An 18,640-nucleotide genomic window follows, 5' to 3' on the forward strand; every position below is an offset into this window, starting at 1 on the left:
AAATTAGACAAAGGTTTCTAACCATCAGAGGAGTGAAGTTCTGGAACAGGGGAGTAGTGGGGGCAAAAGACATATCTGGCTTCAAGGCTAAGCTTGATAAGTTTATGAAGGGGATAGTATGGTGGGATAGCCTAATTTTGGCAATTAATTAATCTTTGACTATTAGTGGTAAATATGCCCAGTGGCCTGTGATGGGATGTTAGATGGGTGGGATCTGCGTTACTATTCTTTCCTGGATGTCTGGCTGGTGAGTCTTGCCCACATGCTCAGGGTTTAGCTGATCACCATATTTGGGGTCGGGAAGGAATTTTCCTCCAGGGCAGATTGGCAGAGTCCCTGTGGGGGGAGGTTGCCTTCCTCTGCAGCGTGGGGCACGGGTCACTTGCTGGAGGATTCTCTGCACCTTGAAGTCTTTAAACCATGATTTGAGGACTTCAGTGGCTCAGACATATGTTAGGGGTTTGTTGCAGGGGTGGGTGGGTGAGACTCTGTGGCCTGCATTGTACAGGAGGTCAGACTAGATGATCATAATGGTCCCTTCTGACCTTAAAGTCTATGACTCTATGAGCAATCCTAGACCTTTGGTGCTTAGAACACATGCATTTAACTTATCTGCCTTCAATCAATTCATGAAAAATATACACGATGACCATATAGTATTTTGGATAACTACAAATATGAATAATGACCAAATTCCTAAAACATAAGATCTTTGATCACCTCTTTATTTTATTTGTAAGAAAGAATGATTGTCGTGGGCTGGCATGTTTACCATTTTAGGGTTGAATTTTTCATCTACATGGGATCACCTGTCAACTGCTAGAATTTAGGAAACAGGATCAGGCAGAGAGGTTAGTTCACCAGATATATATAGACAAGGAGGATGGCATGGGGACTGGCTCTCCTTAAGAATTCAAGTTCTGTTCATAAAGACTAAGAAAGGTTAAGAACAATGAATTTTTGATGTATAGGTGAAGTGTAGTCCCTGCTTATTTTACTCCTCAAACATAGTTCTTGAGACTAAAAGAAGATAGAGTTTGGCTTGCAAAAAAATTAATATTTTCCTCTGCAAGATATGCTATGGACTAACTAATATCTCTCTATGGGTCATTTCACCACACCTAGGCGATTATTTCCTGAGCCTTGTACTAAGAATTGCTAATCTAACCCTCATGAAGGACTCTGGCAATTAACCTGGATGATACAAGTCATTCCTACAGAGTTTTAATAATTGGTGAAACTGGCTATTTATTTAACTAGATCTGCTTGGGAAGAATGTCTATTGCATCCAAGAAATTTCTATGCAGATAAAATTTGAACACATAGAGCTTGGTTCAAAGGACATTAAAGTTAATGGGAGGTTTTTCTTCTACTACATTAAGCTCTGGATTAGGCCCCAAACTGGTTGCTTATGCCAAGCCACTCCCTTTAAAACCCACTCGACTCTTAACATGCAAAGGAGTAGAAAGGGCAACTGCTTGAGTACATGTTTGCTCTGTGAATTATATATATTTTATATCCATTCATGGACGAGACAAGAGAACCTGGAATTGATGGAATGCTACTATAACAGTAGACCTAATGAGAGGGGATATATGAAACGAATGAGGGGACTATGGATGGACAAAAGACCTACATCCACACTTACTGAGAAAACACTAGTTACCCGAACGCTCAACATGGGTAAAGGGGAAGCTGCTCTCACGCTGGATAGACCAACTCCACGTCATCCCAGACTCAAAGAAGACCTGGAAGAACAAGTGGATGTGCAGCCCACACCTGAAGCTGAAACTTCCACTGCCACCCCCTCCATTGCAGAGCATAAGCAGCAGCGATATGAGGGTATAAGATCAGAGAAACTAGCTACAGTCCATCCTCGAGACCGATTTACCAAGGCTCAGTGGAGAAGTACCATCAGATAGTAATGTTAGAAGACACAATAGAGCCCTCATGACAATCCCTACTACACCATAACTCAAACCAATGGAACTTAGTATAACGCACAGCCTCTGTAATGCCTGGAGATGCTTGGCTACACGATCAAGAAGAACAACAGTATGTACCCACCTGGAAAATGAGGTTGGAGGAAAGATCAAGGCGACTCGGAGAAGAATTAGTCAGCTGGTGGAACTACAGAAAGGGTGTCAGAGATTAAGGAAAGCCCTCGGCTAACTGAAAAAAATACAAGGGCTGACTCCATCTGAAGCCCTATACGACTGCTAACAAAGGCCACAGATCGGCTACCAGGCAAGAGATACACTAGAGAAGGCAGAGGCCAAAAAAAGTAAATGCCCTGTTCTCCAAAGAACCATCCAAAGTGTACTCCGAACTGCAGTGCAACACCACAATAACATGCAAGCCACCAGCCAGCAGAAACTGAACAGTACTGGAAGAAACATATGGGAGAAGGAGAAGACTCATAACACCAGTGCAAAATGCTGAGGACCTAGAGAACAGAGCACAGCAATCGTCCCAGAACAGAAAACCAGTCACCATCACAAGTCGAAGACATCCAGCAGCGGTCAAGAACATGAAGGAGCTGGATAGCACCTGGACCAAAGACATGATCACACCTACTGGCTAAAGAAACTAACAGCAGTGCATGAACGCCTGCAGCACAGATGAACCAGCTGCTGAGCAAGGCTCCCACCCAAATGGCAACACAAGGAAGGACAGTGCCGAATCATGAAAGAACCCCTGCAAGGGAACAGTACCGTCCACAACTACCGACCGATAACCTGCCTCCCCACAACATGGAAAAGTCCTATCGGCATCATATGCCGCCAAGCTACAGGAACCATATGGGCCAGGACAAATACAGCTTCAGAAGGGCATTGGTAACAACACCAGAGGCTCAAAAAACCATTTGCTATAGATAGAGATCGCCCAAGAACTCAAGGTCCTAGACAGACCAATCAGAGGCAACAGCCTGGATTGACTATAGGAAAGCCTATGACTCAAGCCGCAACACGTGGATCTGTGAATGTCTTGTGCTAATACAGAGTTAACTAGAACACGAAGACCTTCCAAGAACTCATGGGACTATGGAAGACAACCACTGGAAGTCAATCAAGCAGCTTGCCAAGTGGCCATCAAGTTGCGGCATAATACCAAGGTGAATGCACTGTCCCCGCTGCTGCTCTGCATAGGCTAAACTCCCTGTAGGGGACGATGAAAGACTGTGTCACAGCCTAGCATAGGGAGTCCCTACCGCTTTCTTCGCGCCTTTGTGAAAAGCCCTGCTTGCCTAAGTGGCTGTTTCATTGTAAGGACCACAGCATGCCAGTTATAACTTGCTTTACTGGCTGAAACCAGTTGTATGGCCTTAGGCAAAGGGCGAACATAGCCTGTGGGGAAGTCCGTTTTTGCATATGTATAAGTTGCTTTTGTATTGTGTATATATAGCTGTATCCCCGGTCGCGCCTTTAAACTCCGAACCCAGGCCAAGCGTGAGCTCGGTGGCTGGGTCCCCACCTAAGTAACACAACACGCTCAGGGGTCCCCGGTTGCAAATAATCTCCGTGTTACGCTTCATGTAAGAGCCAAATAACTTACTGGGGGGATGGGCCTCCGTCCTGTGCAAAGCACTCAGGCAGTGTTTAACGGACCCCCCAGCCAAGACGCAAGGACTGGGCTACGGCTGCAAGTGTCAGGGGAGTGGATACCATCAGCCGACGCGTCGCTGGCTACATGGATGACATGCGAGCGTATGCTGTAAGAAGACGAGACTCACTCGCGAATCCCCGGACACGATCTGACAGTGGAGGGATACGTCGGGAATGTCATCGACCTGGAGAATGTGGCCAGATGGAGTGAAGAGAGGGAAGGTAGTCAAAGACTGATCGGGGTGGAACCAGCCGGGCCACATAGCAGACATACAGACCACTACAAAGTACCGTTGGCGCCACGTCACATGGAAAACCATGATGAGGAGGCAAGGAAGACAGCAACATCCAAGTATCACCAAAGGATAGAACAGGTCCTAAGAGCAGCTTAGTGGGAAGAACAAGATCCAGCATCAACAGATACGCCCTGCCGGTCATAGATAACCCTGCCGGTATAGCGAGCTGGCCAAGGAGGACATGGAAGCTGCCGATGTGAAGACCCCGAAGCTTACTCAACAATGCACGGGCAGGTTTCCACCCCAAGCCAACACCCAAGACTGTATACCAGCCGGAAAAGAAGGCGGGCGGGCTTGTCGATGAGATCTGTGGACGAAACCCGAACATCAGGATACATCCAGTAAGAGGCCCCCAAAGATGAGCTTGCGGAGAGAATGCCCTGAGGAGCAGCAGAACATGGGAGGAAGACCAAGCAAAGAAGTGGCCATGGCAAGACAAGAACCCTGCCATGGATGTACCATCGAACAGATAGCTGAGGTGGCTGACATTGGGAAAATCCACCAGTGCTGGAAAGGCTGGACTAAAAAGACAGCACTGAGGCACTGATCATAGCAGCACAGGAACAGGCACGAGCACCAATCCATTGAAGCAGGGGTCCTACCCACATAGAGAGGACCCAAGGTGCAGACTGTGCAGAGAGCTCAGAGACAGTCCAACAAGTGGCAGGATGTAAGATCAGGCAGAACAGCAATACCACGAACGGCACAACCAAGTGCTGGCATTGTGTACCAGAACACTGCACAGCGTATTGGCTAGAGCCTCCGACAGATGGAGATTCCGCAGAGGTTGTGGAGACATAGCAGGCTAAGATTCGTGGGACTTCAGATCCAGAGGACAGGAGTACTGGAATCAACCAGACATCGTGTAATGACAAGGACCAAGAAGACAGCGGTGGTGATAGATATAGACGTCGACAGGGACAAGCAACATCAGCAAGAAGGAATAGAGAAGCTGGAGAAGTACCAGGGCCTGAAAGAGGAACAGAGAGGATGTTGGAAAGTGAGGCAAGGTCCCAGTGGTGGTAGGGAGCACTTGGGCTGTGACCTCCTAAGCTGGTGAGTGGCTCCAACAGATCCCAGGAAACAACATCAAGAGCTCTCTGTCCAGAAGAGTGCAGTGCTAGGAACAGCTAAGATATTGCGCAGAACCCTCAAACTCCCAGGCCTCTGGTAGAGGACCCGAGGTTGAGGAAGACACATACCACCCACAGGGGTGAGAGGGGAATTTTTTACATATATAGATATATATATATATAGATATAGATAGGCATTTGGACTAGAGCAGGAAAATGATCTTGTGCACATTGGCCTGATTTTGGGTGGGGGGGAGGGGAGGCGCGGAGAGGAGGGAAGAGATTTGTGTGTGCCTGCACAATGTGGACACCAATTTGGGCATATAGTTCTACACTTGCAATTGTGTGCACATGTTTCTCAAAGACCTCAGCACCAAACCAATTACACAGGCAACAGGTGTCTAACATTTTGACTATTTAAGGGAACCACAGAAACACTAATATATTGCAGAAGATAGGCAAATGCCTATTACAACAGGCTCTTAATGGGAGTCCCTCCATATTTCTGACTAGAGCATCAGGTAAAGGTAGCCATCCAGGTTTGGAATATATGACTTATCTGGTTTTTATGGATGGGCCTCTGGCCATTTATTTTACTACATTCTAAATCATGCTTCCTGCTGTCATGCTACCATAGAAACATTTTTTGTTAAAAAAATTAAATTGCAGAACAGAAAGTCCCGGACAATGTAAGCAGTTTCTATCCTAGATACTGCAGAAATAGAGAGAATGAAAGCAATGGGGGTATGGGGGTGAAAGGAGGTTGTTTTGTTTTAGCAGGAGACAGCAACAGCAAAGTATTTTTGCAATTTAACTCTGTCATTCTTATTTTGTATCAGGTTATTTTTTCAATATATTCATTCCCATCACAAATCTGATTAAATTATTTGACATTATCAGCAAGTTACATGATTTACTGTCATAAAATATCATGATGTATCAGATTCACTTATTTCACCCATGGCTTTCATTCACAAATGATGAGACTTTAGAAGGCAAACTCTTCCCCCCACCCCCTCCACCCCCAAAAGGGCAAAACAAAAAATAAAAAACACTGACTCTACAAATTCCACATACCCACCAAGCAGTTTAATTCTCAAATTCCTAAACAAACACCCCGAAGCACAAAATTCATGTGTTAACTTATGCTACTTCCCTGCCAAACATATTTCAGCCACAGTACCCTGACTTGCTGTTTTATTATATTCAGTTACACATGTACTTTTGTAATAACCGATGACCAAAACATGGCTGTATTAAAATCATATCACGCTTGCTGCAACACTAAGGGATCGTCAATTTGCACCTGCCGTCCGTATCACCTAGAGAAGCTAAAATGTGAAAAACAAAGAGGCACTCAGACATTCTTGGACATTTGTTAGTTTGCCCATTAACAACCAAATAAACTAACATAGCAGGCATTTTCCCACCCTTTAATTTATATTTTCTAGGATTGTACCCTGAAACAAAACTCAACAACAACAACAAGAGCTTCGTAGACTCATAATTACCTATGTTTGAGTTTCTATGACTGGCACAGAGGGTTAAATTTTTTGTCCTGAAACACTTATCTTTAATTTTAGTAGATTTTAACTGGAAATTTAAGAAATGTTTCAACAAAACAAACAAACACTCTAGCCCAGCAGAGACAGGACATTTGGAAAAGGAGGAAAAGCTAATTATGTAAAAAATAGTAAAGGAAGTAACATCCAGAAAGGCATAATTGAAAGCACAATCATTGACATATAACATAAAAAGGTTCTCTCTCAAACTTGTGTATTAAGTTAAAAATGAATAAGCCTTTAAAAAAAACAGACATAGCTACATTCTCTACGCTGAAAAAAAAAGTAAAAATTGTTTTACAAATCCATGCATAATGTGTTTCTTGGTATTGAATACCCCTAAGGAGCAAACACCTGAAGAAATATTTTCCTTTCCTGTTTTTTAAATTTGGTCTCTAGTAGTAAAAAACAGTGTTCAAACATTTATTCTACAAACTACAGAATATTCTTAAAATTAAATCAAAATCACAATGCAAATTAAACCTGGGTGTCAGAAATTAAATAAGTGTACTACTTCCACTTTGACAATCTTCTCAAAAAGGCATCTCTATGACATCTAACAATGTCCCAGAACTGAGCTAATATAGAGTTCTTCACCTCTCAGTCCTGCAGAGAGTAATCCCTTTGGTTAAGGCTGAGGTCACTGTAACAGTACAGGGAACACAGAATTTATGTAACAGCTTGCCTTGCAGTGGGGAACTAAGAATCTATAACCATACAGTCCCTACAACCAGAAACAGTGTGAATTAAAATGTATCTGGTTAAGTATTACTAGATGTTATTATTCTTACAGGAGAATGGTGTAAGTGATAGTTTGGTATACAATATCCCATTATTCTTCTCATGGGGAAGTGGCTTCTGTTGAGGTTGTAGCTTCAGAGACAGAGTAATGCATTATTTCATGCATAGTATCTCTGTGATGATCTCACTCATCAGAAGAGATCAGGCTTCCCAATAAAAAAAATGCAAGCAACCATTAACACGATTTCCCAAAAAGAAAAGCCTGTACTTTTCTGGTTAAACCCTTTGGTGCTCTCCCTTTTCTGGGAGAATCATTGCCTAGAAGCAGGCCTGGAAACAATCACCAACCGCTTAATGGTATATTTTAAGATTTATATTGACCACTAAAGATCTATTGTTTGACATGGACATTAAAATTTCCTTATCCAGGAAAAGTAAACTAAGGAGAAGAAAACAAAAAAGGAAACATCTCCTTGTTCTTCCCATAATACAAACCCTGTCACTTTGCACCTCTCTTAAATTTAAAGAAAGACTTATAGAACTGTAGGACTAGAAGAGACCCTCAAGAGATCTTCTAGGCCAGTCCCCTGGACTCAAGGCAGGACTAAAGTATTATCTAGATCATTCAACATTTGGTTTTCATAGCCAGTAAGAACTTTTTATACTTGCAAGACGTACCCAATTGATGTAGGATAGTTTTTGGGGGAAAGCTACACACCCCACTTATGATGCAGATTTTTGGAAAGAGATTCACCTGAAGGTTTGCATGAAAGATTGTTTAACCAACATATAGCATGCAGATCAGATACCTGTACTGCAATTACAATAACTTAAGTATTTTTAACATGCAACGAGTAAATCAAAATCCCATATATATTTTAGGAAATTTCTGAAAATATATTCTTCTGAGACTCTAGATTAATGTGTTTATTTTTTTTTTCAAATTTCATTCCCTTTCAAGATACTGTGGATACCAAGTAGTCCCTCTCTCCTAGCCTAAATTATCCAAGATCATACAAGAAAAAAGTTCAAACAAGAACTCTATTTTTTAATTTTGCCACCATTAATACAGTTAGACTGCTCTGGCAACTCTAACAATATACAAAATATACAGGCAACATTACAGTATATGTTCAAAGAAATACTTGACTGTTAATTTAATAAGTGCCTACAAAGTTACCTTTTTATTTGTTGACAATAAAAACACTAAGCCTTCTTTTAATCATACAAGATACACAAAGTAATTAGAAAACTAGAAACATCACTATTGCATGAATAAATAGTATTGTTTATTTAAAAAAAGATTATTATTTCCGAGGACTATGCAGTATGAAGACTTTTATACAGTTGAGCTTATAGTTCATATTACAGGTTTGTCCCCAACATTCTGAAAACTGACAACATACAGAGCAGATACTCACTCAGTAAAGAACAAAAGAGGCACAAAGTAGTGAAATAAATCCAACATATTTTTCTTAATATACTTGGTTTTCATAGAGTATTGACAAGGCTTAAACAAGAGAGAATCCTATCTGCCAAAGCTCTGAAGAATACAGAGCACAAGGAAATTGTAATTTCCTGTACCAAAACAGGCTTCAAAGAGAACTTTGTGAAAGGGAAAGGGGGAGACAACAAAAGAGGCACCATTTTCCCTTTACTGTTTAAAAATGTATACAATTCTGATAAATATGTTGACACGTACCAAAAATAGCAACCTAATTTATCTTGCCCCTTTTCTTTCTAGAAGCCAAACTAGAAGACTTTACAAATTAAGCATTTAAAATGTAGGTGTATTTTAAAAAATCCCAGATACTGTAAATTTTTGTACTAATCAAGGAAAAAAAAGGAGACTTGTTCCACCAGCCAGAGTTCTGCTATATCAACATGATGCAGCTATTAGAAAATTAGACTTCCATACTAGAACATGAGCAATACATAAACACACATGCATAATTTTTCTACTTATTTATAAAGTTATTTCTGATTGTATTTATACATAATTTAGTAAAGTACTAGTCCTGTAATTGATCATTTTCATAGGGATGGATATTTAAAATAAATTCACAAGTCTTTCAGGATGTATTTTATTATTTGATATATTAATAATATATTATGGTAACAAATTAAAATGGTATGTTCAAAGAAATAGTTCAAATTTAGCAAAATTGAAACAAAAAGCAAGACGTGTACATTCTGAACCCAACATATATCAAGCCCAACTTGCATGTCTGTAGCACTAGAGATACTTGATGTTTCACTGTGCTGAACTGAACAAACAAATTGCACGTTAAGCCACAATGAAAGACAACTATGGGCCTTTTATACTAAAAAAAAATCAGGTAAGTCAAAATAAGACATCTTCAATTATTTTAATTATGTCAAATTTAAGAACATGTGTACAACTGAAAGATTGGTGGGTTTTTTCTGCATACAAAAACTAAACTAAACTATCTAAATTCAGTGACTTGAACTTTAGATTTCTCAACAGCATCTTACCTGATCCACTGAACTGACTGCTTCCTAATGTAGTTGGTCTGGTTTTCCCACTATTAACAGGTGGGGAAAACATCTGCAAAAACAAACAAAAAAACAACAACAGATGTTTAAGTTAACAACAAAACTCCCATTTTATAAATCTTGTCTGTGGGCTAAAAAAATTCAACCTATGACAGTTCACTGGCCTATATTTCTGCCAGAAAACAGGCTTTAGGACATACATTCAGAAGAACCATAAAACAAGTAATCTAGAATGATCTTTGCAGTTTCACTAATGCTACTAAACTCTCTATTGTATATGCAAGCAATGTAAACAGGAAAACCTGAGATTATTACAGTAATTTAAAATCTTCATTATACATCAAATTCTATTGCTCAAAATATACAGTTTGTTATTTTATGAGATCTAAAGGCACTGGATAACTTTAATTAGTAGCCAATTTGCAAGAGGCACTCTTTTTCTATTTTGTTTTTAATTAAATATTTTGAAAGAAAAATCAGTCTAAAAAAAAGCATCACAGGGAAAATACTTGGCCTGTAATTTCCAACCCAAGATTGCAAAACAAAGTATCAACTGAGATCCTTGCAGCTTTCAGGCACCAGCAAGTTACATTTCTTTAAAGGAACAAGAAAACCCCCCACAAACTATCAGTCCCACACACCGGCTTAACAAAGATTAATTATTAGATTATGCCATCTCCGGGTCAGCCAGATTTTAACCAGTTAAACCAATTGACCCAGCTGGTATTAGAGCATTAAATCTGGAAGTCTAGACATTACATCAAAGTTCAGGTGTGCACATTGGCTGAGTCGGACCCAACCAAGCCCTGCAGGCTGCCGCCCCTACTTCTCGGTTCGCTTTACCGTGGAGAAGCCATAAGAAGACCTCGAAGAATATCCTACCGCACTGAAATCCAGCAGGTCACTCAGTTCCTTGTCGGTTCCTATAGCGGCCATCCGCTGCTGCTGAGGATTCATCTTCATCCACTTCAATTAAGTCCTAAGACACAGGGAGGGAAAGAGACACGCAGCACTTTACCACTGGCCTGGTGCCTACACCACTCAGTGCACGGACAGATCTGTCCCTAACAAAGAAGGGGGCTCAAGCATTTGCATCCCTTACACTGATGGGAAGGGGGGAGGGGAAATCCGAAGGGAAAGCCTCACTTTAACAGAGCACACGGATGAGATCAGCAAGCAGCAGCTTCTCAAACTAGCCAACTCTCCTTAAGTTTCCTCTGCCTCCTTCTCTCCCCTCATTCAATTTCTACTCCACCTCAGGCAACACACACACTAGTGAGTCTGAAGTGACAGGAAGGGTTAGGTCGCCCTGGGCCAGTAAAAGGCATAAACAGATAAATAAACCGAGCAAAAGCTGGAAAATTATAGAGAGAGATTGAGTGACTCACTGTTTTCGCAACAATGGAGCTGACAAGTTGGGCTGTGGATGTGCCTCAGCAGAGCCATGTCTGCTTGAGCATTGTTATTGCCTGGTTTCCAGAGAGGGATAATTAGATTTTTCCGCACACACAATTTGCTGTAACTACCAGCTCCAGAGCCCCAAGCTGCTGCAAACAATAAATAGTCTCTGAAACCAGCTATCTGTCTTTGCACCGCAAAGACACACACAAAGTGCAGCGGCCGGGCGAGGAGGTGGCGTTAGGGTCTCGCTCCTTTCCCTGCGCCGAGCAGGCTGGCGTGTGACGGGACACACACGGTGCCGCATTCCCAGCCCCTGCGAGTTTAACGAGTGCTCAGGGCTCCAGTCCTCCCGGGAGCGCCAGCTTCCTTTCCTGACAGACCATACACAAGCACCGGGGCGCATAAAACACGAGCCGGAGAACTGCTGCCCGCTAAAGCCGTGACAGAGCCCCCGACAAGACCGAGAGAACGGACCCAGAAGAGTCTCTACCCCCCGCCCCGCCAGCGTCACCCTATGCTCCTCAGAGCAGCCCCTCTACAGCCTCCCTACCCCCAGCAGCTCCCTGGGGCCCTCAGCAGCTCCTTAGCCCTAAATGCACCCCTCTGGCCGCCACTACAGCCCCCTCAATGCACCCCTCTGCCCCCCAGAACGGCCCCTGCCCCCAATGCACTCCATTGACCCCCTGCACGGCCCCCTGCCCCCAATGCACCCCCTCTGCCCCTCAGCACGGCCCCCTACTCCCCAGTACGGCCCCAGCTCCCAATGCACCCCCTCTGCCCCCTACACGGCCCCTCGGCCCCCTGCCCTTAGTGCGGCCCCCAGAGCAGCCCCCACCCTCCATCCTATCCCAACTTCTCCCTCCCTGCCCAAATTTACCTCCTTCCCCGCGGTGACGTCCGAACCCAGCAGGGCCGCGCTCGCGAGCGGCCGGGCCGCTGAGTGGGAGGCAGAGCCGGCCCACCCCCGCCCCCCGCTGGAAGGAACTTGTGGACTCCCCTATGCAGACATTTTTTTGCTTGCGAAGCCGCAGCACCACGTTCAAAGCTTCAGCTCCGTATCCCTCCGCGGCTGCTGGAACAGCCACAAGATTAATGCTTTGCTTAACCCTCCCCTGGCCGCGGCGTTGGCTGACTCTGAGGAGGGGTCGCCATCGCCGCTGCTCGAGGGCGGGTTTCTCCGGCACTGGTTGGTGGCAGCGGCCTCGAGGCCTGACCCGAGCTCGCCGGGCTAGTGTCTTTGTGCGCTCAGGGCTGCCCCCAGCCCCGGGCGGGGCGGCTCCAGGGAGCCCAGGAGCGGCGGCGGCGGCAGCAGCAGCACAATGGGCCCGGCTCCGGAGTGAGCTTGGCATCGCCTGAGATGGGAGCGCCTTTGCCCGATCCCAGCGGGGAAGCTGCTGCAGCCCAGCCCGGAAAGGAGTCCCCTGCAGCGCCGCACAGAGCCGGCACAGCCTGCCAACGCACACGGCCCACAGCTCTGAGCATGGCACACCACACGCCTAATCACCCCAGAGATACAGGCAGGGTTGCTGGAACAGTTTGTATAGTAGGGGTGCTGAGAGCCATTGAACCAAAGTGTAAACACTGTATATAATGGGAACCACTTCACCCCCGCGGGTGCGGTAACACCTCCCGCACTCCCGTAGTTCCAGCACCTATTGGCCCATGTCACCAATCGCCACCCCACACATCTACAGGCACGGCCCACACCATCTATAACCACTCCACAGAACAGCAGGCAGAGCCCACACCACCCAATAACCGGCCCACAGAGCACCGAGCACGGCCCTCGCCACCGATAACTGGCCCACACAGCATCGGACATGGCCCACGCCACCTAAAACAACCCCACACATCTACAGGTACAGCCCACACCACCTATCACCACCCCACAGAACACCAGGCAGAGCCCACACCACCAATAACCGGCCCACACAGCACCAGCCACGGCCCCCACCACCGATAACTGGCCCACGCCACCTAAAACAACCCCACACATCTACAGGTACAGCCCACACCGCCTATAACCACCTCCCAGAACACCAGGCAGAGCCCATGCCACCAATAACCAGCCCACACAGCTCCAGGCACGGCTCACGCCACCTAAAACAACCCCACACATCTACAGGCATGGCCCATGCCACCTAGAATCATCCCACAGAACACTAGGCACGGCCCACACAGCTGATAACCACCCCACAGAGCACTGGGCACAGCCCACGCCACCAATAACCACCCCACACAGCACCTGACATGGCCCATGCCACCAATAACTGTCCGACACAGCACCAGGCACGGCCCATGCGACTAATAACTGTCCCACACAGCACTGTGCACAGCCCACACCCCCGATAACCACCCCACACAGCACCGGGCATGGCCCATGCCACTAATAACCATCCCACACATCTACAGGCATGGCCCATGCCACATATAACTACCCCACGCAGCACCAGGCACAGCCCACTCTCCCATTAACCACCCCATAGAGCACTGAGCATGGCCCACACTGCCGATAACCACCCCACACAATACTGGGCATGGCCCACAACAGTTATAGCCACCCCACACAGCACTGGGCATGGCCCACACCATCTATAACCACACTGCACCGGGCACGGCCCACTCTGCCAATAACCACCCCACAGAGCATGGCCCATGCTGTTGATAGCAATCCCACACAGCACCAGGCATGGCCCATATCTCCGATAACCACCCCACACAGCACCAGGCATGGCCCATATCTCCGATAACCACCCCACACAGCACCGGGCATGGCCCATACTCCCAATAACCACCCCACATAGCACTGGACGTGGCTTACGATGGCGATAGCCACCCCATATATCTACAGGCAAGGCCCACACCACCAATAACCACCCCACACAGCACTGGGCATGGCCCACGCCACCAATAACTACCCAACTCCGCACTGGGCATAACCCATGGCACCAATAACCACCCCACACATCTACAGGCATGGCTCACACAGCTGATAACCATCCTATACATCTAGAGCTATGGCCCACGCCACCTATAACTACCCCACACATCTTCAGGAATGGTTCATGCTGCCAATAACCACCTCACAGCAACAGTATGGTCCACACAGTACACAACCCACACACATAAACACAACACTTAAACATGGTCCACACCATACACATAGCAATACACACTGCACACAATGCCCAGACTTGGCCCACACAGTACACAACATACATCACACCTACACATGGCCCACATCATACACATAACAATACACAATCTACACAACCTCCAGACATGACCCACACGTACACATAGCAATAGGCAACTCAGACGTGACCCACACCATCCAATTCAGACCCCACACAACATCCAAAGAGAGCCCACAGCAATGCCAAACAAACATACACAATACATATAGCAATACACAACCCAGACATGACCCACACAGTACCCCTAGCAATACAAAACACATACCCATAATAGGCAACACTCAGATATGACCCCAGATACTACAGATTGCAACACATGCAACATCCAAACATGATCTACAAATACATGTAACTGTATATAAACACATAGTCCTGATACAAAAGACACAATATCCAAACGTAATCCACACACAACACAAAGTATAATGCATACATAATACACTAACACACACACAATAGCCAGAACACAATACCAACACACATTCCCAAAACATGATACATTTATAATACACTCTAAGATGCAAACATACACACAACACAATACATATACAATTCAAAACAAGCATGCACATACAATACGCCAAAACAAGCACAACACCCAGAATACACACAATACAACAAACAAAACCCAATGCATCAAAACACATAATTAAAACAAAAAATATACGGTATACCAGGCCTGCATAATATGCGGCCCGCGTGGGCTCACTGTGCCCACGGGGGGTGAGTAGGCAAGCGGCAGGTGAGAGAGGGGAGCTGAAGAGGCGGGCAGGCAGTGGTGGCGGTTGAAGAGGCAGGCCTGGGGGGCTGAGGAGGTGAGTGGGTGAGCAGTAGCAGTGAGTGGGTGGGCAGTGGCGGGGGGTGAGTAGGTGACTGGCGGGGTGGGGGACTGAGGAGGTGAGCGAGGAGTCAGTGACTGACCTGTTCTACTGATCTGGTCTGGCTCCCATCCCGTCTCCAAGGGTTGCAGATATCTGGAAGTGCCTGCCTTCCATGCCTTCCTCATTCACACCTCATTCATTCAACAGGGCAATTGATTACAAAGTTGGGGGAAGATCTTATTCTACTTCTAGCAACAAGATATTTTTCTTTTACCTTAATTATACTACCTTAGGGGCCCGCTATAACATATTACCAAGGTTCAATACCGCTGTTTTGGTGGGGCAGCGCTGGGGAAGGAGGGTTTGTTTCCACGGGGTGGGCGGTCCTCAGGGTGGAGTATTTTGGGGGGCTGGATGGCACTGGGGGGGTGTTGTGTTTCAGGGGGGCTTGGTGGTGCTGGGGGCGGGGTTCGGCTGGACCGGGGGGGTTCAGCCCTCAGCTGTTTTCTTTGGAGTGATATGGCCCTCGCCGCTTTACAGTTTGAGCAGGTCTGCAATATACTAAAATACACTAGCACACTCATCACCAGAACACTTGTAATACATTAGTACATATTCACACACCATGTAGAGTAAAAATTACACATATAACTTTATATCAAGTTTGAAATTTTCTGACTGACGAAGTTACCATGTGGCAAAGCTAATACTGATCTACTTTGTCAGATTTTGACAAACAACTTCCTGTTTGTTAAATATAATAAAAATGAATAACTAAGACACATGCATACCAAACCATAAGGAACGCACATGCCGTATAATAGTATAAATGCATACACAAACCCAGCACCTCTGCATAACAGATACAGCTAAGCAAGACAAGATAGTCTTACGGTTGAGATACAGGAATGGGAGTGGCTCTGGAAGCCAAATGACTTGGATTCTGTTCTGAACTCTGTGATAGCTTTCCTATGTGAGTAAGTCACTTAATATTTCTCTGCCTCTATTTCCGCATCTGTAAAGCGGGGTTACTATTCTTCCTTGCAGGGGCGTTTTGTGGTTTAACTCATTCATGTTTGTGAGGTGCTCAGATACAACAGAAATACCTGCAAAAAAAGTAACAATAAAGTGGGCACAGGGCTCTTCATAATAATAAAAGATCTTGGTCCCTTTGCAAAGCTTGAAGTTAGGATGTATAGATCTTTTGGGCCTGCAGAGACCCCAGGTGTCATGTAGGTGGCACCACCTAGACCTCAGCCTACTTTGACCAGCAGATGTGTAGAATTCTCCTTTTTTTTTTTTTCCACTCTTTAGTTGTTAAGGGCTGAATGCTCCTTTTCCATAAAAAGCTTCTGGATGGGTGAGTAAACTTAAAAAACCTGCAGAGTTACTGCTGCATTTTCATTTGGGAGTGAGACGGGGACAGAAGACAGTCTTCAAACCCTGAAGAACCTTAGGTAATAGCTCACCTTAACTGATCACTCTCGTTAGAGTGTGCATGGTAACCCCCATTGTTTCATGTTCTCTGTGTATATATATCTTCCTAGTGTATTTTCCACTGCATGCATCTGATGAAGTGGTCTGTAGCCCACGAAAGCTTATGCTCAAATAAATTTGTTAGTCTCTAAGGTGCCACAAGTACTTCTGTTCTTTTTGTGGATACAGACTAACTTGGCTGCTACTCTGAAACCTTAGGATTTGTGTGGAAGAAAAGCTACAGATCCAGACACATTCTGTAGAAGGCCTAGGGAGGTGGTAGAATGCACAGTGGGAAAGGGAATACTGCTTAAAGCAGTGTTAATTTCTGCATGGATCCACCGGATTTGGAGAATAACATGCTGCATAGAGCAGCTGCTGCCTGGCTCCATCCCCTCTGCTCCAAAACTTCCCATACCCAATTCTACAGATTCCAAAGTGTGCTGTATTCAGGAGGAAGGGGCAGGGTGAAGCAGACAACACTTACCAACCCCCATGCAGACACACAGCTGATATGCGGGTTTTCCAAACACTTTTCCTCTTTTGTGCTCCCCTCTATGCCATGTAGTGGAGAGATCATTTGGCCTTGTGAGTCTATGAATATTCATATTTCTGTCACTTAAAAATACGGGAAGTAATTTGTATTAAAATATCAACACAATGATTTTCATTCCCTGTACCCTGGAGGGACATAAATATGTCTTTTTTTTTTCTCTTTGATGTATAAATAATGTTCCACTTTAGAGGAAAACACACAATGAGAGATCAGTGTTACATGTTTCACTAGAACTGTACTTTTATAAATATTTTTGTAGCAAGGAGGAGCCTATACCTACTGTAATTTGCAAATGCAGTTAAAGGGTTTTCTCTTTCAAACTTTTATCAGTATGAACAATATTGACATAGTGGTGAATATAGTATGGAAAAATAGATTAAAGTAACTGCAAACATTAACATACAGTATTTAGTATAAATTACTTCTATAATAATGTGCAATTGATTTAAAAATCACAAGAGTTTTAAAAATAATACATTTTGAGCTCTTTTTGTTTTGAGCTTTTAGGGTTCACATTTGCAAGTTTTTCTCTGCAACCATGAGGACTAGAAACCTACTTTTTATTTTATGAAAGCTGAAATGCTCATGTAATCCAGGATCTGAGGCTTACAGGCTCATGATACAATTGTGAGATTTAGCAACACTGTGGGTGATAATGTAGACAAAGAAAGAATGAGTGGCAAGGCTTGAGAAAAAGCTTCAGAAAGAAAGGAGAAACAGAAGGGATTTCAGCTATATGCATCAGGAGGAGGGTCTAAATATAAGGAGTTGCAAGGGCACAAAAAATGCACAACTCCAGGAGGGAGAAAGTGAGAGAATAGTAGAGACGTTTTGGCACAATGTAGGGAATGGGAAGGATATAGAGAAGGAAATAAGAGGATATAGATAGGAGGGCTGCTGGAATGGTCTGAAAGCGACGGGGCTTGTCTACATTGGGATGTTACATCAGAGTAACGTTAGTTTGTTCACACTACAGAGCCTTGCATCCACACGCAACCCTTTTTAAAAAATAAAACAGATTATTTGGCATCTTAGGCCACAGTAAGTTGGAACAGAAGTAACTCTATGTCAGAGTGAGTTTGTTTGGCTTCAGGTTTGTGTGCACACATTCCTAACTAGTCTACTGTTGGCAGTCCTCCCACTGCTATCCTCTACTCCATTGCTTCACACCTGCACGCTGCAGTGCTCCTGGGTCATCTGGACCATATGTTACCTCTTAGTTTAAATGCTAACAGGCAAACAAGTGTGCCCCTTTTTGATACTAGATAGTAGTGAAATCACACAGAGTCATATAATCTTTATAGCAGACGTGTCCCCTGTCCTGGGTAGACCTCTGCAGAGCTACAAGACTTGATTGCCCTCTTTGGAGAGCACCATGTCTAGTCCCATGTGGAG

General features: G+C 44.8%; 1 protein-coding gene across 12 annotated transcripts in view; it reads right to left on the reverse strand.

Moving 5' to 3' along the window:
* The window catches only part of TCF12 (transcription factor 12), a 356,426-nt gene extending 344,015 nt beyond the window's left edge, over positions 1-12,411 (reverse strand). For 2 of the 12 annotated variants that reach the window (XM_075069608.1, XM_075069610.1), the window contains exons 1-3: positions 12,073-12,404; positions 10,677-10,773; positions 9,774-9,846 (exon numbers count right to left, since the gene is read on the reverse strand). In XM_075069608.1, the coding sequence (XP_074925709.1) occupies positions 9,774-9,846; positions 10,677-10,757 (154 nt within the window). In that variant the 5' untranslated portion in view covers positions 10,758-10,773; positions 12,073-12,404. Of the gene's footprint in view, positions 1-9,773; positions 9,847-10,637; positions 10,774-11,182; positions 11,504-12,072 lie in introns of those variants that run through there. The other 10 variants (XM_075069601.1, XM_075069600.1, XM_075069603.1 and 7 more) reach the window with 10 other exon arrangements.
* Positions 12,412-18,640: the final 6,229 nt, after the last annotated feature.

This window comes from Chelonoidis abingdonii, chromosome 9 (assembly GCF_003597395.2).
Source record: "Chelonoidis abingdonii isolate Lonesome George chromosome 9, CheloAbing_2.0, whole genome shotgun sequence".
In the NCBI taxonomy this organism is placed as follows: domain Eukaryota; kingdom Metazoa; phylum Chordata; order Testudines; family Testudinidae; genus Chelonoidis; species Chelonoidis abingdonii.